General features: G+C 35.2%; 1 protein-coding gene across 4 annotated transcripts in view; it reads right to left on the bottom strand.

Annotated features, from left to right (window-relative positions):
* Window positions 1-255: 255 nt before the first annotated feature.
* The window catches only part of Eph (Eph receptor tyrosine kinase), a 262,905-nt gene continuing 237,178 nt past the window's right edge, over window positions 256-25,982 (bottom strand). Inside the window, exons 12-18 of one of the 4 annotated variants that reach the window (XM_071584357.1) lie at window positions 25,340-25,357; window positions 22,530-22,865; window positions 21,704-21,924; window positions 18,445-18,654; window positions 17,828-18,006; window positions 16,249-16,407; window positions 256-4,463 (exon numbers count right to left, since the gene is read on the bottom strand). In XM_071584357.1, coding sequence (XP_071440458.1) covers window positions 4,196-4,463; window positions 16,249-16,407; window positions 17,828-18,006; window positions 18,445-18,654; window positions 21,704-21,924; window positions 22,530-22,865; window positions 25,340-25,357 — 1,391 coding nt within the window. In that variant the 3' untranslated portion in view covers window positions 256-4,195. Of the gene's footprint in view, window positions 4,464-14,394; window positions 14,653-16,248; window positions 16,408-17,827; window positions 18,007-18,444; window positions 18,655-21,703; window positions 21,925-22,529; window positions 22,866-25,339; window positions 25,358-25,982 lie in introns of those variants that run through there. The other 3 variants (XM_071584359.1, XM_071584360.1, XM_071584358.1) reach the window with 3 other exon arrangements.

The following is a 25,982-nucleotide window of genomic DNA, read 5'->3' as shown; positions in this document are numbered from 1 at the left end:
ATCATATCAGACGCCGAATCGCTTTTCATTGATATTCATTTGAATGAGAAAGTTCCTTTGTGAAAATATTTCTTGTTGTATTCTCGCGGGGAACAAGGTCCGCTTTTTCCTTACATCCTTGATTTGCAGTTTTTTCTCTCACACTGATGCAAATATTGACTTCGTGGAAAATGATAAAAAAGGAATGACTCTTATTTAAAAATCACATACAAATATGGTAAAATAAAACCAGTTATATATTTTTTGCCATGAATTAATTGCTTTATTTTTCATTTAACACATAAATGTGTCTGTACACACACTCATTTACACAATCAATACCCTTCATCAATCTTGCTCTCATGTGTTATATATTCCTTTCTCCATGACTTTCCTCAAATATGGTACAAAGAGAAGTTCACTCACACTTTTTTTATGCTTTGGAAAAATATTCCAAAGGAGAGGAAAAGATTTTTTCTTTTTTTTTAAAAATCATTTTTGCAATTAACTTTTAAATTGCTGCACTATGCCACAATAAAAAAAAATATGATCAGAAAACACATACAATGGAAAACTTCCCAGAGAGTCGGGGAATATCCAACATTTTATTTCGGACATTCCCATGGTAGGAGCGTGGCATTTTGGATGGCACAAACAAGCAAAAAGACCGCCATGTTTCTTTGCCTTCTTCTGTCTCTCTCTCAAAGTGAGAGCATAAAACCATACCTATGACAGGCAATGAAAAATGCATTGCTGAGGAATTAGATCAATTAGGTGAATAGGAGTCGGAAGTTCTTTAACGGGACTATGGAGGAGGGCTTACTTTTTCCTCTCTTTTCACTGACACATTTCAGAGGCAAACTGTTTTGCACAAATGGTGGCAATATGTAAATTTATTACTCTAAGTGGTAACTAAGAGGGAGAAGATATTATTTCAATTAACTGCTCTGCGAGAGGCCCTGAGACTTTCATTGAAGTCACAAATGTTTAATGTCATCATAGGCAACTGTCTCGCATGTGAATGTATTAACCCTGATGACCCATATAGAATCCCATTCAAACTATTTCCTACCACAAAAAAGGATTTTTTAAAAGTATACAAACTCATTCCTCTCTATATATTTATACTCTGAAAAATGGACGTACAAAAATCATGGGGCAGATGGAGTGAGACTGATGGATTAGCAGATTTCAAAGGTACTGGAAATGGGTGACATATAAATACCAAAGGGGTTTTTTCCTCAGGGATCCTTTTTAAGTATTACAAAGAACCCCTTTCTTGGGGGAGGGCATCTTCTATTGTTTCATTCAAATGATAGTCATGGGGAGACCTTAAAATGCATCTCTCTTGACAAATAATGTCAGCTATCTCATTAAAATTAAGAACAGAAATTACAAAATATATAAATCACATAGAAACTGAATGGCATTTTTACATATACTTTACAACTTTGTACACAACAACCATCTTAACTTAAGATACACACTCTTTTCCTAAAGCAAGAGCTAATAGCTGGTGCAAAAATTAAGAATTTTCACTGCATTTTTGCCAAGTATTGCATCAATACTTACAGTCTCTGAACTCCCCTCCAAAAAATAATCACAGCTGTCTTTTCTCAATGGGGTAAATATTGATTCCCCTAGGGATTCGCCCACCCTATGAGGAATCTTTTGCTCGAGCATTTTCACGCGTTCTTTTTTCACTGAACCCCGAATCTTATTGCTTTGACGAGACGTAATGCATTGCTAGCAGATGTCAAATGAAATGATTCCATACTGCAATGTATAAGACAGTTAAAAAATAGAAAATACCCAATGGCCACACTGGCAATTGAAGAATGTAAAAATGTGTGTAATAAAATCCTCATCTTGAAAATACTAAAGAAATCCTCTTGCATCTGTGTGGCAGCAGCAAATTTAAGTCCAAGACTTCTATAAATGCATGACCTAACTTTGACCACCAAGGAACATGTAGTTGCTGAAACCATAAACTGTGGTACAAAACTAGATTCTAGGTATTAAGTTTCTTGAAAAATATTGGTTTAAAAAGTGCACGTAAAACTTATGTCCATTAACAAAAAAAAACCTATTTAAAGAAAAATGTTAGGGAAAACATGCTATCAACTTAAGCTGAGAATGACACATGGATATTAAATAATTGCTTTCAGGACCAATAATATCTTCAATTCAAAGCAATTAACATTGAATTAATCCAATAGTTTTCTTTTGCGAAAATAAAAATAATAGATCCATAAGTGTATCCGGTTTAAAACACAGAGTAGACAGAAAACATCAACTATTCTCACGACCACTTATGATCAATAGAAAAGAGGATAAATAAATATATGATTTTTTTCATTTAAACATGGTGTTTTGGACAATTAACTGTTCTTCACTTTATACATAGCCCCTTAGTGTAAATGTCACAAAGTAATTCACTTGCAACATCCCACTTACGAGGACTTTATACTGATGAGTTGCCCAGAGTTCATTCAGCAAACTCGCACAGCCTAGACAACCACACCCAGCCATTTTCAATCCTTCACTCATCATCTTCTGATTAAGGAACTATATTACAAGAGACAACTAGAGGGGTTTGCATAAGCAAATATCAAAACTTGTCTTCCTTTCCCTCAATCCTGAAGCCATTCATGAACTATACACATCCCCATCTTTATATAAAAAAAATACATCAACAATTAGCTATTCCTAACTTTGAAAAAGTCATCCTTTCAGCAACACATACACAAATGTCTGGGCTCCCTTCAAAGTTTTAGTCATTGGTATCTTTAAAAAAAAATTCCATGAATTAGAGTAAGAGAAGAGTACATATGATGAAAACACTGATATGTCACAATAATTCATATTATTATCATTTTAAGGACAGAAGTTGAGGAAAGAGCTATTTGGCACTATGTGTTCCCTGTCTAAAATTTCTCCAACATTCACTTGCCAATGCCAACCACATTATTCTGCCTCTTTCCATAAATAGGCCGAAAAAATTAATAATGAGAATTTTCAGGCAAACGTGAGGAGCTTCTTACACCGCTGAAATGATATGAATTAACTTTCAATTTTGTTAGAAACATATGTTCCACATTCATTGACTATTGCCAGTTCGTCTGCGTCAAACAAGAAATATGGCTCTCTTCAAAGTCAATGAAAAGTAAAATTCAAAATCACCAACTATAAACGTCCCCTTAAATTGCATACTTGGTGAACTGTTTCAATGAAAAATGCAAAACATAATCCTAGGTTTGTGTATATATGTATCAAATCTTCATTACTGTACTATGTCTTAAGATTCTTTAGAAATTCACTCATAAGATAAAACCAATCAATTTATAGAAATTTCACTTAAGGAAGGACCATTAAATGAATGATGAATTAATATGTACGGCCAGAGCAAGGTATAATTGCTAACATAAGAACCATCTAATGGCTTGAGTAATCAATTAGCAGCACGGCAGTGGGCATGGTGCCCAAATGGTAGGCAACATGCTTCATTCAAGGACAGCAGAGATGCAAGCTTCAGTAAACCATTGAACATTTCTTTCATTCTGTATTGGGCATGTAATTTCTTAAATAAAACTTATTGAGGTCCTTGAATAACGTGGATTGCCTTTCATTGGACTCTGCAGATATTATCCCTCGAACTGGAAATAAATGTCAGCCAATTGATATCATGGAATGGCAACATATTAGAGTAACAATCATGCAATGCAAGGAAGAAAAAGAGAACATGAATGGCAATCATTTCCCCTTCTCCTGGAATGCCAAAAATTAGCAAGTGAAACATAAGTGAGATTCACTCTCAAATGCACCTTATTTCTCCTCATCATTCTCCTTCCATAAATCCTCACATTCATCAGTGATTGGCATACCTCTGAGAATTCAACCCTAACAAGAGAAAGGCTTTCACTTTGTTTAAGGGGGAACACATTTTCAAAACATTCACATCACTGCCGGAGTCACTAAAAATCTGTCACGGACGAATTTTATTTTAAATCACCCTTGTTGCTATGTTTTGGGACAAAGTTCAACTGGGAATGCACTCCAGAGAGTAATATGTCTGGGCAGTGCTCCACCTCACTGCCATTAACTGGCATCCCCACACTTAAGAACCCACGAGAATAAGTTTGCCCAAAGTCACTTTGATTCTTAGGCTCACTCTCGCTGTTTGTTGAGGTAACAATCTCTGTACACTTGGCTCATTTCAGACAAGGAAGCCTTCCGATAAATTGGCAGATATTTGTGCTCTCATGGCTTGAACACTGTTCATTATTTTCTTCTGGTGGCCGACTAGGGTGACGCCAAGGGCTGTGAGTTCTTTCACTGTTAGCTGAACTACCGCATCCATTGTGGTGACACCTCCCCGCTCAAAGCCCTCAGCATATCGCCCCATCTTGAGGGACCCCAGCCACTCACTCACCGATGCAAACTGGGTCATATCTGGTGCATCCGGGGCCAATGGATTTGCGGCTCTGAGGAAAATTGTTACCTATTAGGCCAAGCTATCAACACGAGTTAGCACAACATAAACAAGTGTTACATTACATTTTTAATGCTTTCTCCATTAATCTCTAGGGAAATAAAGTTTTAAGCAGTGATCCCTTATCATACTTCTCTGTGAATTTAAAATTTTGGTTAATAAAACATTCTTACCATTTAAAATGTGAGTAAAATTTACCTTCAAATCCTAAGAACGTTTAGGTGATTAATTTTATTTATAAATTCATAAAATATTTTATAATCAAACCCCACTTTCTCTGAATCTCACTCTCATTTCAATGCCCTCCTCACTCATCCTCTTTCATGAATTTATTTTGCTCAAAAAAGTATGCATGCAGTCGTATTTCTCAGGCAACTGCAACCAATAATTCAATGAGTAATAATACCTTTACCCTAGATTCAGTAAACATCAGTGAATATTTTATATCTATATAACCAGAAATTTGAAATATAACTGCCGATGTGATTTTGGTACGTACTTTCTACTCCTGAATTCATTCGCTCTCAATTACATAAAGGACAAGTAATACATATTTGAAAGCAATCTTGTCAGTGAAACAATTATATTTTGTTACCATATTTTCATTACTTTCAACTGATAATATTTTATTCTACTTTGTAAATATAAAACTATGGAACTATAAAGTACTAGAGTTCTTGATTTGGACCCTTAAACCTTTGACTGAAAATATTTCCAGCCAAAATAAGTCTATTCATATCTTATGATGATGGTTAATAATAATAGGGATGGAAAAATTCATGTTGATTAAAGCTTCCCTTAATTTATATTGCAATAATGAACTACTGCCAAAGCAACAAAAATACAAGATTTGATAAATATTGAATGTTAACTTCGGCTGTAGATGCTTACTCCAATTTCAAAACTAACGGAACACCATCAGAAACTAATTTTCATGGAGTAAATGAGAGCAAGTAAGTTATTATTTATTCTACCTAATTATGCACTTAAGAAAATTATTTAATATGAAGACTTAGCTTCAAATTATTAACCCTATGCGTACAATGAGTTTAAAAAAGGAATTCAACAAAAAATATTATTTCATTTGGGAAATTAGAAACTTTTTCCATCAGTCTTTTGAAATTTGAATTCAAAATGCTATTAAAACAACACCTGTGCACTGTCACAAACACAGTGTACACCCTCCATCACTACTATCTTTGGATGTTCTTGGTGGTTTCCTTCAAAGTTGACAATTATTATAAGGAAGTTGCAAAGATAGAAAATGCTTTCTCTATACCTTTGAGCGTAGTGGCACTAGGAAATCAGTTTTGAGGCCTAGGAGGAAGTGACTCAAGTAGCTGAGAACATCAACCATTTAGAATTGAAGATGAATAAAAATGGGAATCAAAAGGCTACATGAATGGCAAGGGAAAACCAATTTGAAAAAAATCCCATCATTCAAACCACTAATGTTAACTACCACCTGCAGTAATCAACCTGAGACCCACTTGATGCAAAAGAACTCACTTAATACTAATGCCAACAGCAAGTGAAATTCATGCATCAGAGTAGGGGGAGTTCCTTATTTCCTGTGCCACCTGTGATTTCTCGGATGACACAGGAAGATTGGGGATCCAAAAAAAAGCAGCTTAGTTGAAGCTAAGGATTGCCAGAGACATCACCTGGATTTGAATCCAGGCCCTCCTGTCAGTAGCTCAGTGTTCTACCCAATGGCGGTGGTCCACTATGCTACTGGGTTATAGTCCAACCTTTCCTCCCTTATCATATTAAATACCCCAGAAATATCATTTCTTCATAAGTAGAGGAGGGAAAAACGTGATGAGATCATAGTCTCTGACTCTAGTCTATGACTCATGATCAGATCATGAGTCAGAGTAATTTTAAAATTTAATGTGCAATACAATATTGTTCTCTGAATTATTTTCAGTGGATTGCAATTTTCATAGTCTTTTATTTTATATTCAGGGAAATGTATGATAATCATCCCTGCAACCTCATATTACAACACAAATGTGATTATCACCCTTAAAAGATTCCCACAACAACACCTGTAATTAAATAAGGGTATGCTTTCAGTGGTATCTCGATCCCTACTTGAGGTGCTTTGTGGAGGGCACTTTGCGTCACGTCTGTCGGATGGGACGTTAAACTGCAGACCCCTTGGCACCTTTCGTAAAGAGTAGGCTAATGCCGACGCCGGGTTTCTCTCCACCCTTTCCTGTCCGTCCCTAATGGTGCAAATGACCTCAGCTGTCGGTTGCCTCCCCGTAAATACTACTATTACTACTGGGGTATGCTCTTAATGAATTAATTAGACTAATCAAAAAGACTGGAAGCGATCGCCAAGTTAAGTGAAAGAGCCAAGATGCTAGCTCTCAAATTATGGATTTGAGTCACTCCGTAAGACAAGCACCCAACTCTGGTGACTTAGTCCTTAGATCAAGTCAGTAGACCAAGACCAAGATGAGCCAAAGGCGGCCTACTGAACCACCAGAGGCCGACTTTCATTGAATTTTGAATTCATTTGAATGCATGACCCTGTTAAGTTACTGAATAAACATTTCCATGGAAAATGTACCAGTGGAAGATGTTTTACTTTTCAATTATGTCTTTTCTGGCTATAATATTTTTAAATGAAGCAAGTAGATTTCTTCCTGAATTTACTACTGTTAAATGTATCACATCTAATTACTACCAAGTACACAAGACACAATGAACCTTAGATTAGCAATATATGACTTTACCCTCAAAATAACCAAATTCAGTTTTGTTGGAAAATGTAATAAACAAAGTGATTATTCAATGAACTAATCGTAAGCATAAAAATAGATCGGTTATTATAGTAAATGACATAATTATACCATGGTCAAGTCAATGGCACCAATGCCCACCACACAAATTTTAATTCTTAAGATTTAGAAGGTATGGAAATAAATGCACTGACTTTGTTGTTAATAAAAAGACTAAATACCCTTATTAAAGGTATATCCACTTGTTAGTTACAACATTTATCAAAACATTCTGGACAACAGGTATAAGGAATCAACGACATTGAAGGTATGTACACATTCATCACTAAGCTGAAAACAAGTGGCAATAGATAAATTTGAGGGTTGGTAGCAGGCTCACAAGCATCAGCAGGGTGGTAATCATAAGCACGTAATAGGGGCTGGGTAGGAACAATTTCACTGTTGAATATGTTAACATCAACTATTTCAAGTTTAAAATCCCACATATGCATAAAAGTGAAAATCACAAAGGCAAATGAAGAGGTATTATAAGTACAATAAGTAAGAAGAGGAATTGGAAAGATGGTTGTAGAAGGGGAACACTTCAAAAACAAAAACAGCTGAAACTAAGATATGATTCATTGCTCTCACATTTTCTCATACTCTGCTTTAGCGAGCGAAGTGATACTTCAATATATGTACAGTACATATTCAGCTAACGGTGAAGGTGAGGAGAATGGTATCTGGGATGGCTTTGGAATTACACATTCTTCTATTCGTGGGTCTCCACTTATCAACATCAAGCGTGAGAAATGAGAATGAGGTGAAGTTCTCTTTTGGGAGATGAAGGTTATCATGCAGACCAGACCAGGAGGGAGAAAAAAAATATATATATATAATATCTCGGCCCCTGAGGTGCACTCCCATGCTACTACAGCACGTACAACATCCAATTCATGACAATTGTGTTGATTTTCTTATGAATGGGAAGCTTGGGTTGCTCATCAAAACTATAGGAATCAATTGGCAATAAATTCCACTTACAGATCTCATTACAGTCAGTCCCCGAGTTAATCAAGCTTCAACTTATGTAAATGGCCACTGCCCAAGATGATGCCAATTCCTTGACCAGTTTATGGACAACAGCGCGACAAAAATCTAATTTGCATGCATTTGCTGCCAGTTACAACAAACAAACAAAAAATAACTAAGAATCCTGGGCAGAAATTGCTAACCCATTGTTTAGGAATGGCTAGCTGAGTGTAAGGCGATATTCCAACAGTGCAGTTTCAGCAAAAGGGCGAAAGTTTATCAGAACCTTCCAATTCTTCAGCATTTTAAACCGAAGGTTGTGTGCCCTGGTGCCAATGATATCTCAGCAAGAATAAGTGTGAGGGAGTGTGAAAGGCAATTTGAGTGATTGCATAATGAACGCGATTGCAGAATTCCCAGAATAATCAGACATTTCCAGTGAAGTTAGTAATAAGTATCATGCAGACAGAAACCACACTTAAGTTTTATTTAAAGGTTATTTATGTTGAATAACAACTAATAAAGTGCAATCATCAGGGTTATTTCATCGTTTGTTTGAATTTAATTTGCTTCAATCTATTCGCCATGATTCTCTGCATCTACCATTTTAACTGACGATTTATGACACACACACAGCTATTGTTGGAACAATTTAACTATATAACTCAGGGATTGTCTGTACCTAGAAATTCCTTTGTGAATGAAACAAAGCCCAATCGGAAGAAATATTTCCCAAAGCATCGTCAAAGCCTACTGAGAACTGAAAAAAATTCAAAGGTGAATTAAACTCACCAGCACTTGTTGAGAAAGCACTTAAAAAGCTTCTGTACAGTTACTGCACACAATACATGCATCAATAAAAGAATGCCATTCATGAAACCTCACTAAGGGGAACTTCAGCTTCAATATAGCAAACATTTGTCATGCCCATGCTTCAATGTCAATGATAAAATATATCAGCTAAAGCAATGAAATACTAAGGAGAGAATGCATATACACCCAACGTTAGAAGTGCTGGTCTGTCATCAAGGTCTGCATACGTAAAGGAGCCACTATTAAAATCACTAAATCGTCCCTAGTAAAAAACTTAACAATTTGATTGACTTGGTGGAATATTCAGACAGCATATTAATGGTGCATTGTACACGTTGGACATTTCAATTTAGCATTTTAAAATCAAAAAGTAAGAAGTGAAAGAGTCAAATTGCATTCTGTGAAACCTACAAACCTGGACAAATTCCAAATACGTGCCGAGAAATGACTGTCGAAGGAATAGATAACCTTCCCCACTTGCCTATATCATACCTTTTTCATTTTTATGAATTAAGGAACTTAAAGCTATGAAAATAAGCTACTCTACATGATGCTTTGAACCATGAAATGGTAGAAGTAGATACAAGCTACAAAAACCACTCTCTTTTGTCATGTGAAAATAAAAAATCTGTTGAACATGATGAAAATCGTACCATTAATGAGAGATTAGCAGCAGACTGAAAAATACCAATATCAATGAAGGTGCAGTGAATTTCTCAATAGACATTGAACTAGAATGACATTAAGAAGCTTGAGAATTATTAGTTGTGAGACCAAAATGATAGCAATGAAAAATGAGTAAAGACTTGACATTTTCCTGCATTTACCTGGAAAGTGTTTTAAGTTAAATATTGAATGAAGAAATAAACCACGTAATATCCCAAGGACGCATTATACAGTTTATATTTATCAAAAGATATTTTCAAAAATATCTCCACCTTCCTTAAATTTGTCTTAATTAATGTAGACCATCATTGTTTGTCAATCAACGAGACACATGATGAAATACAAAATGGTTTGAATCTGATGTCTTCAACATCTGAACTTCATTTTAGAAAATTCTGGCAGTAGCAATTTTTGTCTTTTGCATAGTGTTATAATATAATGCAGTTCTCTCATAATTTCCATTTTATCAAAATGTGATCAAGAGTCTCGCCCAGCACATCCACAAGTACCATTACTATGGTTTGTTTTCTTCCTTAATTTATGGCAAAGTTTCATTTTGACAATTGAGGCAACCTAAGTAAAGCTAAAATGTAGCATATTTCCAGGAAAAATATTAGTGTAATTTTTAATTACAGCTAGAGTTATTTGTTTGCATCACAGTATTTTTTTAATCTAACAAGAGTCAGAAAGAAACCATTGTTTTGTAAAATATTCTGACACAATATCGCATAGGAATGCAACTACAGGTTACGGCACTTTAATCCGGAAAAGCACGTGATTCCTCGAATGAGGTTTCCTCGCCGGGTTAGCGAAACCCTCCTCAAACTTCTCCAAAGCATTATACTTAGCTACAATTTCGTAAACAGTTGATGTGGGGTACACGAAGAAGAATCGAACTACTACCTTGATCAAAACGTTCCCGGAATAACCACCGTGTGGCGCTCCCATCGTTCCGATTTGAGTTCTGTTTTTTTTGTTAAATTGGTACATCTGTTGTTGATATTCCCTTTAAATCTTAGTGTCATAACTTGATATTTGCAAAAGTTACGGTCGGTTTTCGGTATGTCCATCAGTGCTTCCTGCGATTTTTCCATTACTTCCTCTCGGCTGCTAAAACGCGTTCCCCGTAATGGTTTTTTAACTCGATTGAACAGAAAGAAGTCACAGGGAGCCAAATCAGGTGAATTCGGTGGCTGTTGGATGGTATTTGTTGCATTTTTCGTCAAAAAATTACGAATAATGATAGCACTGTGCGACGGTGCGTTATCATGGTGCAAAATCCACGAGTTTTCTGCCCACATTTCTGGTCTCTTTCGGCGAATTGCTTCACGCAAACGTCTCATAACGCCCAAATAATACTCTTTGTTTACTGTCTGGCATTCTGGCAAAAATTCATGATGCACTACACCGTTGTAATCCATGAAAACCGTCAGCATTGCCTTCTTTTTTGACTGAAAACGACGTGGTTTTTTTGGTCTCGGCTCATTTGGTGAACGCCATTCACTTGCCTGATGTCTGGATTGCGTGTCGTACTCATAAACCCACGTCTCGTCTCCAGTAATGATCCTTTTGATGAATGTGGGATCGGATTCAGCCTCGCAAATCATGTCTTTTGCGACGTCAACACGGTCTCTTTTTTGCATGAAATTGAGGTCTTTTGGAACCAACTTTGCTGCTACACGACGGAAACCCAAATCATTAACCACAATGTCTTGGGCGGATCCATAGGCAATGTTCAAGTCCTCTCGCTATTTCTCTGATGGTTAATTTGCGGTTATTGACCAACATTTCTTTTACTTTATCAATTTTTTCACCGACTTTCGATGTCGATGGTCTGCCACTGCGTTCATCATCTTCGATTGACTCACGACCACTTCTGAACCGCTCGTGCCACTGGTAAACGACCGTTTTTTTTAGAGAATCGTTGCCGAAACACTTTTCCAACATTTCCAACGTCCGTGCGCCACTAAATCCGTTTTTTACGCAAAATTTAATACAAGTTCGTTGTTGCAAATTTAAATCCATTTCTGAAATTGTAAAAAATCGCCAACACACACAGAGATAGATGTACTCTTGGCTACGTAACTTTTGCAAATGTCAAGTTATGACACTAAGATTTAAAGGGAATATCAACAACAGATGTACCAATTTAACAAAAAAAACAGAACTCAAATCGGAACGATGGGAGCGCCACACGGTGGTTATTCCGGGAACTTTTTGATCAAGGTAGTATTTTGAAATATAACGCCCAGCGCGTACACTTTTGATAATAGCGGCTCTTCGATTGTACCCCGCACTTGTGCATAACATCTCCACCATCATGAGGTTATGACTGTTAACTAGATGCCTATAGCTTTCAAGAATGCAAATTGCGACCTCCAGTGGAACTACAATAGTATGGCGGAAAATTCAAATTGAAATTTCTCCGGATTGAAGCACCCTGTATTTTTAAATGTGTCTGAATTTGGATCACTCCACACCTGTGTCTGTTTATGCCAACATCAGCTCAGTATGGATTTGAGTAAAATAATTATTCCTGCAGCATTAACATTTTCCAAGCACCCTTGCCGGGCAAATTCATTTCCTTCATTTTTTTACTCATGCTTGTACATTTTTTGTGCATGCTGCCTGGTAAATGTGCCCATCAAGTACATTTATGAAGGAATGGAATTGCATGAAACAATAGTGCAATACTAACTGGCGTTCTCAGCAAATAATCATGGCTAAAAACAATTATTACTCAAACAATGAAGTATCTGCAGCAACGAATGCCCACTTTGCAGTTGGAACAATTGTATTATTTAGAAGGGATCAACATGCTGGACTAAGGTTCGATAAAATGTATAAGCGTAGGTTTTTACCTCGGAGGGTTTCAACCTTGAAGATAGTGCTAAAAAATAAAAATATTTTATCCAGAAAAATTTTGTAGCTTTCATTTATGCCCAAACTTTTCAAAACACCCTCATACTCAACACGGAAGGGGGTAAAACATTCTAGTGATGAATAATTATTTTCAGTGGCTTCTTTAGCTGTAGAAAACTTAATTAACAAGCTGAAATTAATATTAATGTCGGCACTATGTTGTTAAAGAAGGTCTTGTAGAAGTATATAATGTTAAGAATAGAGAAAGGATTAAAATTAAATTATTACTACCAATGCATTTATCTTTGCTATAGAAGTTTGAGCCCAGAGAAAGAATACTCCCTTATCTTATGAAATGCAAAATTGAGTGGAGCTTCCCCAAATATAAGATCTGCACCCAATGAGACAAATATTGTGGAATGCATATTTCAGAATGAGTTATTAATTTCACTAGTTTAACATTTACTTCATTCAAAGAATAATTCAAAATTACAAAGTTGTAAAGAAAGTAGGCAAGAAAAAACTGTTTAAAACATTTATATTAATGTTACCATAAAAAATAAATAACATAAATTATTATTACTAATGTCATTATCCTTTGAGTCCCTCTCTCAAGAGCATGACATTTGGCCATTAACTTTGGGCACCAAATTCAGATGCAACTTCGAAACCTAAGACCAGATTTAGAATCATCTCACAGTTTAACGATTCTCTTAGGAATATCCTTCATCAAAAACCATGCATGGATGACTCAAGTAGGAAACTAGACAGGCCCTCCAAGCTATTTATCTATTACGAACATAGAGCTACCGAATTTTATTCGTGAAAGTCCCTGAATTGGACATTATTATACATCTGTGTTATGGGATTTATTAGTAAAATTTCAAATTTAATACATAAGCTGCAGTCTCATATGCAATTGGAAAATGTATGGAATTAAATTGCCATTAATGAAAATTATGTAGCATTATTTTTCATTTCCAATACAAAAACCTCTCCTAAAAGTGAACATGGTTGTAAGAAGCCATGCAAACGTAAAATTAACACGGAATTCAAAGTCATTCCCATAAACCTCAATTAAATGACATTATTTATACATTGAAGTGTCGTAATTAAATTATTTGAGCAACATAAAGATCAAATTAATGTCTTGAAAATGCATTAAATATATGATATGAGAAAAATAGACAGACTACCACATACCAACTACACAAGTAAAGAAAACACAATGCAGTGCTGTCTATCTCAATGAAAATGGTATTCTATAAATTCGTGTATGCAATAAAAAAGTGATAAATTTTTTACCATGAAACCAAAGTCTATATTTCAGAAAGCATATTAAGGGAAGCTTCACTCAAGATGAATTAAAAATGTTCACCACAGCAATTAAGTAATATTATATTAATAAATTAAATAAATCAATTTAAAATGAAATAAAATGCATCATTATAACAATCTTAACTTCATTATTCAAATAATCTACAAATAAATCAAGATGTTATGCATTTTCCTGATTTAGACTTGACCCACCACAACATCACTTTGTGGATTTACAAAATACATGCAATTAGAGAAATGATTATGCTAGTGGAACAATTATTCGTTAGTAAATTGAAAACCATAATGTTAAAAATCACAAAAATGATGGAACATATATCAAATCATAAAAACAAAGCCAATTAAATAAAAATATAAAAGCAGCATTTTTTGATACTCTACCTTACAGCATCCCTTGCGCTATTGTTTGGTTTTGCCTGAAAATCCCAGCAACACTTGCACAACAGAATACACACACAACAGAAGCTAGAGCCACCCATAAAACCTTCTCCTCAACTACCACCATCCAAGTTCTCATTGCATTTTCCTCTTGTTTTGTCCTTATCTTCCCTGACTGATATGTAATGAATATTTGTGTTAATTGCTTTCTCATTATGGATTCTTTCATTTCTCTTCCTTCTCCTTTATTTATTGTTTTTTTGCCTCTCACCCTACATTCATCCAAGTTGGTTAAACGCGACCCACTGCGGTTGAACCACAACTGTAGGGGTGTAATACGGATTTTGAGGAGGTGGTCGCCTGTGGGCAGAAACAGAGAAGCAGGAGGGGGAAGAAAGTGCAGGAGAGAGTGTATGGAAGGTGAAAGGGGGAAGGAGAGAGGGGGTGAGGGGGAGAGAGAGAGAGACAGAGAGATAGAGAGAGGAGGAAAAATAGAGAGGAGGGGGGGAGATGATCAGATTCATTAAGGCCCGAGTCAAATGAGCATATGTACATGATAATGGTTCCACTGATTCAGACCCAAATAAGAAACTATGCAGTTGTTGACGATGTAAAAAAGGATTTCTTTTGCAAACAAAAGAATCATAAATAATCAATAATCAAGCCAAAAACATTATACTATCTTTCCATCATTAAATCTTTTTAAGTATCAATGCCCAAAAGATGACCCTCAAATATCTCCCGAATGAATGAATACTAGTGCTTATTGAAAAATGAATTAACAGAAACAGAAATATCAACTCTTAAGAATGAAACATAACAACATGCATAGCAAAAATTTTTCAGCAAACATAAAATTAAGTAGTTTATTTTGCAAAGCACCTGGCCCCAAATTTGTTTCAATGAAATTATTTCAAGTATATTGATGGGCAAGCAGCATATTGATATTGAGCCAATAGAAAAGTGTAGGCAATTCATTCCAAATAACTAGAGGCCACAAAATGCCATCATTTAAGAAGCAAAAAGCCACCACCAAATAAATTATATTGTGTCATCTTGAAGAGTTATCTTAAAAAATAAATATTTAACCCCGCATTTATTATATGCTTGACTGCAATGAAATACTCACCATGGCAATACCATGATACTTGATTAAAAAAAATTACACATACAAATAAGAAACATGCAAATATGAAACCCGGCTTCTGAATTGGTAAAACAAAGTTTTTACACAACAGAGCCGCACCCTACGAAACAATTTAACAGAAATTGTCACTGCATCTTAGGCAAAGTGAAATGGTCACTTACTTTAAGATGAGAACTTTAAGTCTCCCTTACCATATATTCCTTAACTATTTCCCATGAACTGATTATGCTATATGACAAAGGCTCCTCCTTCCTTCTGCATTCTACTTCTATAAATTTTCCCATATATATTTATGAATGAATATGGTAAAAATTATGCTTAGGCACACATCACATTTTTTTATCATTAAATGATCTACTTAATGTCACACACATTTACAGAGCAAAATCAAAACTGATTTGACAAGGTCAAATTTGAACTTCACGGCGCTCTGTAATTAGTTCTAGCATTAGTATGCACTGGAAGCATTAAATAAGGATTCAAAGAAAGGAAAAGACAACTGAAGGTGCTATCACAATCTGGTCCTCCTCTTCATCAATGTTGAACAAAAACCTTAATCCCTATATGATTATGTTTGCATTTATCCTATTAATGCTTGATTTTAATGACCCTTCCAAACTCTAAAATCCACGGTTTACATAAATTCAAAAAACAGCATGAATGACAAGAATTTGCATGTCAATCTACTGAAGGTCCTGTTTTGTAGCTATCATAGATAATATAAAAGGCCAAGCTATTTATAGCTTCCTTTAGAACTCACTTAAAACAGTTAATTTTACTCAGTAAATACAAGTAGAAGGACGTCTTACCTGTTTTGTGCAATTTTGCGAAGTGTGTCTGGACACCTAATGAGTTTGTCCAATGTTTTAACTATAGACGCAAATGTTGGTCGGTGTGTTCTCTCTTTTTGCCAGCAATCCAACATTAGTTGGTAGATGGCCTCTGGACAATCCATTGGAGCAGGCAGCCTGAGGGAAGTGAAGGGTGAATTGCATAACATGCTAACCAACTTTAAATTACATTATATATTTTTACTATCAAATTACATGAATTTAATTAAAAAACTAGATTTCTTTAGATTTTCAAGTATGCACATTGGTTTGTTATTTAAATTTCAATGAGGAGTTCAGAGGAAGGTGGTTTGCCCACCATGAATTTGGAATATGCGTCACCGTCCTTTTTAGTGTGTTTCTCTGTGTTTTTGTATCTTTTCCTGGTAAGGCCTCATTTATAGAATATGCCGCTAGTATAAGGGATCCTCAAAAAGTTAGATAGATTGCCAAATTGGATCTCATGCAGCATAGAGGAGCTATATTTGTGAAATAATGTTATGATAAACTGAGAATTGTATCATAATTATCATAGAAGCTAGATTATGAATCGCTCACGGAGTGAAGGTTAAATTACAGATTAAACCCATACTACATTACAAGAGATCATGTCAATAAAATTAGATTATGTGTAGAACTGACAGATTACAAATGTCTTTTTTGCATGAATGATAAGGGATCAGCATTGCATTGTCCAACCATGATAGGGTCATATTCAGGTCAAAATTAGTCTGGTGTATTTTTTCACTCATGCATTTACCCACTGCCAGAAACCATAGCAGTAAAGATTGCAGGGTTCTAAAAATACTAAAAAAATACTTTACTTCATTTGGTTGAGAAGTTAATACATTTCCTATTACAAAGTTAATACACAGCCATTTTCAATATTTTTCTTTGGTTTCTTAAAATGTTATTCTCCTACTGTAATTTTATTTCATATTCTATGCATTTACAGTGAGGTAGAATTGTTTATATGGACATTAACCGATGGCCACACATTGAATGCTAGTAATTATGAAAAGAAATTCATTCAACTGCACCAAAAGGATGGATTCATCAAAGGTAAATCTGGTCATGTTATAATTTGTGAAAAAGTTCTAAACTAATATTCTATGCTTATCATTTGGAACACGTATTTTCTGCCAATAAACAAAATGAAATTGGCCCGAGGGAGAATGCTTGTTTGGGAGTAGGTGAGGGTGCAAGCCCAAGAAAAGGCTTAGAACATCAGCATTAACAAAACGCATATTCAAGACAAGGAGTTATCTCCATGCTATCATATATTTAAATGTATACAATTTAACTTTCTTGGACACTTCGGATTCATTAAAACAAATAATTCAACAGATTCAGGCTAGATGTAGTGGAAGTTCGTCATTTGAGAAAAACAAACTTACAACGCATTTCAGTGCATCAAACCATCTTCAGGTATAAGGCCTTTTACCTGATGTTAGTTCAATGAACTGAAACACATCATACGTAAAATAAATCTGCGGAAAAGTGCAAATTTTGTACTTCACATAAGCCAAATTATTACTGCAAATATAAACATTCATACCTGTAGCCTTTTTCAATTGACTTGATTACATCTTGATTTGACCAATTCCAGTAAGGCCTCTCTCCATATGACATGACTTCCCAACACACTATCCCCATACTCCACACGTCTGAGGCTGAGGTGAACTTTCGGAAAGCTATAGCTTCCGGAGCTGTCCACCGGACAGGAATCTTACCCCCCTGCAAATGAATTACATATATTTTTAATTGAATACTCGAATTATATGGAATATTTAATTGCAATGATGAATAAAATGATTATTCAAGGTATAAAACAAGACATTTGATAGATAAAACAATGACCCTCTCCTCCCATTTTATTTTCACCTATAATGGATTATGCCTAGTTCTTTCTTTTTAGACAGATGTTATGCAACACAAATGAGAAAAGGGGGTGGAAAAATATTCAGAATAATTTTATAGTGGAATATGGCTTCAAGGCATGGGAACAGAATTTCTAAAATATTATTCAACTGTGATTAATTCAAAATTTTAATGACACTTGGAGGATTGAATAGCACTTAAACTATCAAAATGCACAAATCATAAGTTGCCTCTCAAAAAGAGATTGCTACAACTAAATTCACATAGGTTCAATAGATATTTGTACAAATTTACCCTAGTTGTATACGCTCCTTCTGTGGTGCTTTCTATTTCTCTTGAGAGACCAAAGTCAGCAATTTTACAGACAAGGCGAGCATTGACCAGGACATTTCGTGCAGCAAGATCCCGATGTACATAGTTCATTTCAGAGAGGTACTGCATTCCAGAAGCAATACCTCGAAGCATACCCACCAACTGTAGGACTTGGAACTTTCCATCATTTGCCTGAAAATAAAAAGAATATTTGATGCATAAATATATTTCATAATAACTGATATTTGAATCATATCTGGAAGTTGATAGAATGACAACCCTTGTATTAAAATATGAGAAATGAAAATTTTTCATTTTTCAATGTAGTCTCCCTGTACACTGATGCACTTGGTCCAGCAATGTTCCAATGTCTAAATCCCTTCTTGAAAATTAGATTCCTTCAGGCCTAAAAAATACCCGTCTACTTCGGCTGTTGATTCTTTGTTTGAAGAGAATCTCCATTCACCAAAGAAAATTTTGAGCTCGGGGAAGAGATGGAAATCGGACAGAGCCAAATCAGGTGAATATGGTTAATGTGGCGACAATCCCTATCTCAGTTCACATATTTTTGCCATGGCGGTGACAACTGTGTGAGTGTGCATTGTCTTGATGAGAGATGACTTCCTTCCTTACCAAACCTGGCCTTTTTCCATGCATCTTTTGCTGCAGTTGGTCCAGGAGGTTAGCGCCATATTGTCCAGTAATTATTTGTTCAGTGTTGGCTGCTCTTAAAATGGGTCAAACAATGCTCAGAAATTTCCATTCTGATGCATCTGTGATCCTGCATCTAGAGTCACGGCACCAATCTAGCAAATAATTTTCTCTTATACAATTCCACTGTTGTAATGTGATATGCCCATTCAGATGACATTCCTATAGCTCCAGAAATTTCTCGTACCTTCAGTAGGCAATCCTCCATGACCATTTCATGCTATTTTGCAATAATTTCTGGGTTTTGGCACATTTAGGCTGACTGCTACATCATCACTTAAGTGGTTCTGACCAAACTCTAACTCTTTTGTCCACTTGGCAACAGTTGAATATGAAGGGGCAGAGTGTTCTAAAAGTCAGCATGAATATCCTATGCTTTCATACCTTTCTTAAGGAAGTATTTCATCAATGCTTGAATCTCAATTTTTTCATCTTCACAAATCACTACATGGGACCAACAAAAGAGAAGCATCTGCACCACAGATCTTCCCAGAGCACTGATGTGTTCAGTGTTTATTCAAACAGGATTATTTATTAATACTGAGAGGTGGAGATCCAGAGAACCTTCTAACTAACCTCGTACATGAAAAATAGCTACAGAGTCATTAATAGATTTAAGTCCTGAATACATGTATACAGCTGAATCCTCATGAATCTGTGAATAAAAGATTCAATGTGAAAGATCTCTGACTAACATGTGATGGTTATATAGGCCCTGGTGAACATTAGTCAGAGCTAAGAGATGTCACAATCACTCCACAAATATCTTATTTGATAACAAACGATGAGTCATTCAGTCAAACTTTGAACATGCATGCTTGTAGGTCAAATTCCTAGGCCAGAATATTTAAACCAATGAGTTACTTTTTGTCAATGATATACATGCACATGTATTCATAGAATGTCAAGGGATGTCATTCACAGTTAAAATCAAATTAGAGAGAAACCACAATTCATCATTTTTGTTGGGAATATAAAAAGTGTGCCCAATTAATACAAATAGTTTAGCAAATTGGGATAAAAGAGTCTATAGTTATGTGTATTCCCAGTTTTTACACCTTTATTTTAGTAAACTCGTACAATTTTACTATTTCCTGGTTTGCCAGGAAAAATGTCACACCTCAAGGATTCATTAATTAAATTCATTAGGGGTTCAACAATGTAATCTTTGCATTCCAACAACAATTTTCTAGGCACATCACATCTGTCCCTGGAGATAGTTTTTTCGGAATCTTCAGAAGGCAGGCAAACACCTCTTTATGATCAATACAGCATTTCTGGGAGTCTATTTTGATGAGCAGTTGACAGTTTTGCCTTTGGATATTTCGCTGGGTTTTAGTAATTCTTAAAAAAGATTCATTCATTCTGTTTGCAATCACTTTGGCATCGGTGATAATTGTACCAGAATACAAACCAGGAGAAAAAATACTGGCTAATATTCATGCAACTACAGTAGTTCTATTATATATAATTATATACTATTATATAACTATAATTATATACAGATGAAATTCTGAAATGAAATGGATTCATCAATGCCATTCCTTGGAATGCAGTTACAAAAATTTCATGACGCTTAGAAGTCCCGTAGCACTACACAGAGCATTAGAGATGATTAGTGCCTAAAAAAATTAAACCATTGCATGATTTTACCCTCAAAGTTTTAGTAATTTCATAAACTTCACAGGTGAATACAAAAAGAATACAATGAATTCGCGTAGGTATTTATGTAGAATTATTGTGCATTTATATAACAAGACGAATGTATTTACGATATGGAAAACATGCCATTACACCTAGAATGCGCATACATGGCAACATCAATGTGGTGCTATTTTATGTCTTTCCATATTACTTTATTTTATGTCTTTCCATACAATTTGAAAACTTGAAAACATCTTTTATGGATTGCAGATGTCATTTAGTGAAAAATAAGTTTTTTATTACTAAACATTTTTAGCCACAATGATTCCATATTCATATAATTGGTTTATTCTGGAGATCTACAAACAATGCGAACACACCATATTTTGCATATGATGAACAACCTTCCGTTCCAAATTAATGGTAACTTGTACTTCCATCGATTCTGTTTCATATACATGGAATATATTACAAAATTAATAAGCCACTTATGATTAACTATGACTTCTGGAAGTCATCCAGCTGTGCCACTTTTTGGCAAGAAATATCACTGCACGTTGGGAGAGCAGACTTAACCATAAAATAACATTTTTTAAGACAAAATTTTGTAAAATGTGCAATTGAAACATTATTAAGAAACTGATTGCTAATTTCTTTACGGGTGACATTCTATTACTAAGCCAATTCCATAACTGCTCCATTTATTCTTAAACCTAAGATGCTGGTGACAGTAACTTGCACTCTTCGCCACCGATTCTAACCATTCAGTCAAATGTGTGTTTTGAGCATAGATAACAAAAAGTGTGTTGATTATTTAAATGCTGAAGTATACAAAGAATAGAAATACTTTCCATCAAACATTATAAAAATTAACAAATCTACTCACCCTGAGGAAGGTGTCTAAGGAACCATTTTCCATATATTCAGTGATAATCATGACTGGGTTTGACTTGGTGACCACACCCTGCAAGAATATCACATTTGGGTGCTCAAACTGTCCCATGATGCTGGCTTCGGTTAAGAAATCTATTCTCGCCTTCTCTGAACTCCCTGGTTTCAGGGTCTTTATGGCAGCATCTGTTGTTGTGACACTGCTCTCATCATCTCCTATGGGTTTAAATGTGGACATTTTGGTTAGTGGTCAAACTAAACCAGAAAATGTATTTCATAACAGTAGCATTAGTTTAAAAACTTTTGACTGAGGGAAAGGCCAATCAAACATTCCTCTTTCTAGTGTTCCCCCTCCGCTTAAATGCTTCAAGTCCTCCACATGAAATGCCCCAAGATTTAGTTCATTACAAAGATTAAAAAATAATAATGTAATCATGCACCTTCGTGCATTCATTCATCTGTGAGGTCAAAGAAAACATAAGGGCATTACTTATCCTCGCACCATGTTTGACTGATTCCCGATTTTATCCTTTAACTGACATGTCCATTGAATGGTATCAGTGGTTGGTAAAATAAAGAATTTATCAGCAAGCGGCATTTATTTCTCAAGTAGTACAGCAGTGAAAGATTTCACCCTTGAACAGAATTGAATCTCATCTGTCGACTGGGAATTACTATGTTCTGCAGACATCAGACAAGCCTTGGGGTCAGGTAGACCACCTTCAGAAATAAATGGATGCTGCTATCTTATGCCACTGGATATGTGGACACAAAGGACATGCAAAACCTGATGCTCTGTCCCTCCAAGAACATAATCTCACCTCCATGCGGGGGCTGCCACCTTAGTTTCCCACGGCATACGTCTCCAAACTCTCCCCCGCCAATAATTGCTTCAATGGTGATGCACGAAGCATCAATCTCCCGTGCGAATTCCCTGACAGCCTGGTTTGGATCCTCGTACGTGTGTGGGTCCACGTAGGTCCTGGATGAGGTTGAGGTGGGAGCGGGAGGGACAGATGGCTGCCCACCAGCACCACCAACCACTCCTCCTCCTCCAACCACCACGCCGGCACCGGCCACTCCCCCGAGGGTACTCACGCCTGCCCCACCGGCTGCCGCACCACCTCCCGACACTTGTGTGAAGAGTGGGGTAGTCACTGAATGGTCGGGATGGGAGAGACAAGGTTAAGAGGTGGAAGGGACGCTCCTATTTGCTTTGATTGGGGAGTCCAGGTTGGGGTGAGAGTAATCCACAACGGTTTCACAAAGATTTCAGTGAAGACATTACAATATTTCCCAAAAATGACTCTTTGGGTTATTGCAGTTACTCTAGAAATTAATACAGGTTTGTGAGTCAATTAAAGACTAAAAAAAATGGTGAAGCAAACCATTTTCCTCAAAGTTAATAGATAATCATAAATATTTTGCCATAGCCATGACAATGTTTACACACAAAACTTTACCAGAGTGGCATTGATATTAATCTATGTTGCTTGGATTCTCAGTTCAAAACATGACCATCCCACTCAATGTGCAAAAGAAATGACAATGATTAAGCAGGGATCTTTGAGTAATAGCATCATTTTTCCTTTATATGGTTAAAATTTCTTTAAGGATAGTAAAAAAATAAGAGTTAACACTTTGACAAAGCTGTAACTTGCACATTTTTACAGCTACTCTTGACATAATGTAATTATGAAATGTAAGCATTAGGGTACACATTTATTTTATGAATCCACACCACTAAAACATATCAGTGTAGACATTTAAACTTCATATTTAAACAATCCAAGGGACTTGATAAATCATTTTCACAAACAATACTTCCACAAATAATTAAAAAAATAAAAGTGTGGGCACAAATGGTTATTAACAAGAGGAAACCTAGGCTTAAAAGGGATGCCAAATGCACATACAGGCAAAAGAAAAAGTTGCACTTCAAGGAATAACATTCTACGTTGGGATTTAGGATGAGCAGATGATTTGCAAGCTAAAATGGGCACAAATTACTAATAATAATATTGGGAGGCCAAACAGCATAAAGCATACATACTGAAGCAACAAGTTAAACTCAAATAAATTGCCATGGTAATCATGCAAGCAAAATGGAAATAAAAGCAAGCTAAAAAAGGCTTGAAGGTAACAAAGGCAGATATATACGTCTACAAACAAATTTTCAAATAATATCTTGTATATTAATGATGATACATACATTCCCCCAATGACTTTATTTGTATTCCCTCCTCCGTTAGTGTAGTGATCCCGAAGTGCTCCCCACCTTGAAGTTAGTGACAATGAGATGAACATCTCCCTTTCAGCCCAACAGTTTAAGAAATGCGACTATGACAATGATCTGCCATGGCAACAATACGCCTGAACATCTAAAGGATGCTTAGGCATAATGATCATACTTGAGCATTCACAATTGTTGCTGGGTGACTCTTATTCCAATACATATATAATCCTCAACCAACTTAAAAGAGGAAACACGACGATGAATTGCATTTGCTGCCATAAATAGCTAATCTCACGGCAAGTGGTGGAGGATACTTGAGGATTGGTAGGTACTTACTGCCATTTGTGTGGGTGGTAACGATTGGGGGGCTGTCCAGGTGGCAGTGCACTGGAAATAGGTTTGAGAGACAAAAAATATAGACAAAGAAACAAAAACCAAAGACAATACGGGCAGAAAAAAAAACAGTATGAACATTAAGTGTGGGCAGTGATTTTGGATTATTGTGATTGAGAGTAGTTCATCTTGCACGTAAAAAAGAACTTAGGCATTGGGTAACAAAAAAAAGATGTAAAAATATAAAAGTTGGACCCCACTTGCAAAATAAAAAAAAATCTGAAAGTTTTTCTGTTTTGTTTGTCCCGATAGCTTTTATCAAATAAATTTTTTAATTCAAATTTCAAATTTTTTCAAATAATTCAGTAAAAAACAATCCCACAAAACTTCAAAAAGGCCTCATAATCATTCAAGTTATACGAATCTAGAGATTCTGCTGGAGATGTTCACAATCCATATGTATTGGTCTTTCATTATAATTCTGTTCCACACTGAAAGTTTCTTTCGGGGCAAAAGCCGCACCAAAAAAATCTATGATGAAGTAAAACAAGAATGAAGTGTTATTTGTTTTCAGGAGTAACTTTTACAATAAATATTTTCAAAAGAAATGTTTTGTCTTGCGTTTTCTGAGATGCTCTCATTAAAATGCTTCACATATGTACATGCTTTAACTTTTAAAATCCTCACGAATCTGTTAATGATTACTCTCATGTGAATTGTCCATTTCCCAATTATGAGGAGTGCCTTGATCCAATGAGAAAAGGTTAAAAAAAAAAAAAAATAAAAATGTAGGCATAATGAAAACACAAGAAAGCAGGGTAAGGTATTAATCAAGATATGCACAACAGCCATACATATTTCATAAGCAATAGGGCAGCTGAACTACAGGATGTGCTACAAAGAATGAGAAGCAGAGCATAAAACTGACTATATCATATACTATCAGAAAGAAAAAAAAACATACGTAAACGTGACAACATCTAGGGCACACATACGAAACATTACGATACATAACATGTTGCCACAATGTTCACAAATTCAGACTTTTTGGATCACACTTACTGTACGTGACTACAAGTCCTGCGTGATTGCATGTTGAGGATAGTGGAGAAAAAGAGAGACACAAAATAGGGTTTCAGTGACTTTCACATTCCCTTTGCTCTTAAAAGCTAACGAGTCATTAATGAGAGGTTGTGCCTTGTTCGTACACACTATGGGTTGGTGGGAGGCACTACAGTACTGTACACAAATGGGATTGTAAAAGGGTTCCATTACATGGGGTTTACAAAGGGCATTTCAATGTACACAACTTTACAAATATATATATATATATATATATATATATATATATATATATATATATATATATATATATATATATATATATATAATATATACATTATATATATATTATATATATATTATATATATACATAATATATATATTATATATATATTATATATATACATAATATATATATATATATATTATATATATATATATATATATATATATATATATATATATATATATATATTATATATATATATATATATATATATATATATATATATATATATATATATATATTATATATATACACACATATATTATATATATATAATATATATGTGTATATGTGTGTGTATATATATATATATATATATATACACACATACATACATGGAAATATGGATGACAAGT

Source organism: Hetaerina americana, unplaced genomic scaffold (assembly GCF_022747635.1).
Source record: "Hetaerina americana unplaced genomic scaffold, ioHetAmer1.1.p SCAF_18, whole genome shotgun sequence".
In the NCBI taxonomy this organism is placed as follows: Eukaryota; Metazoa; Arthropoda; class Insecta; order Odonata; family Calopterygidae; genus Hetaerina; species Hetaerina americana.
The sequence above is the reverse complement of the archived record's forward strand: the minus strand, read 5'-3'. Positions and strand labels throughout refer to the sequence as shown.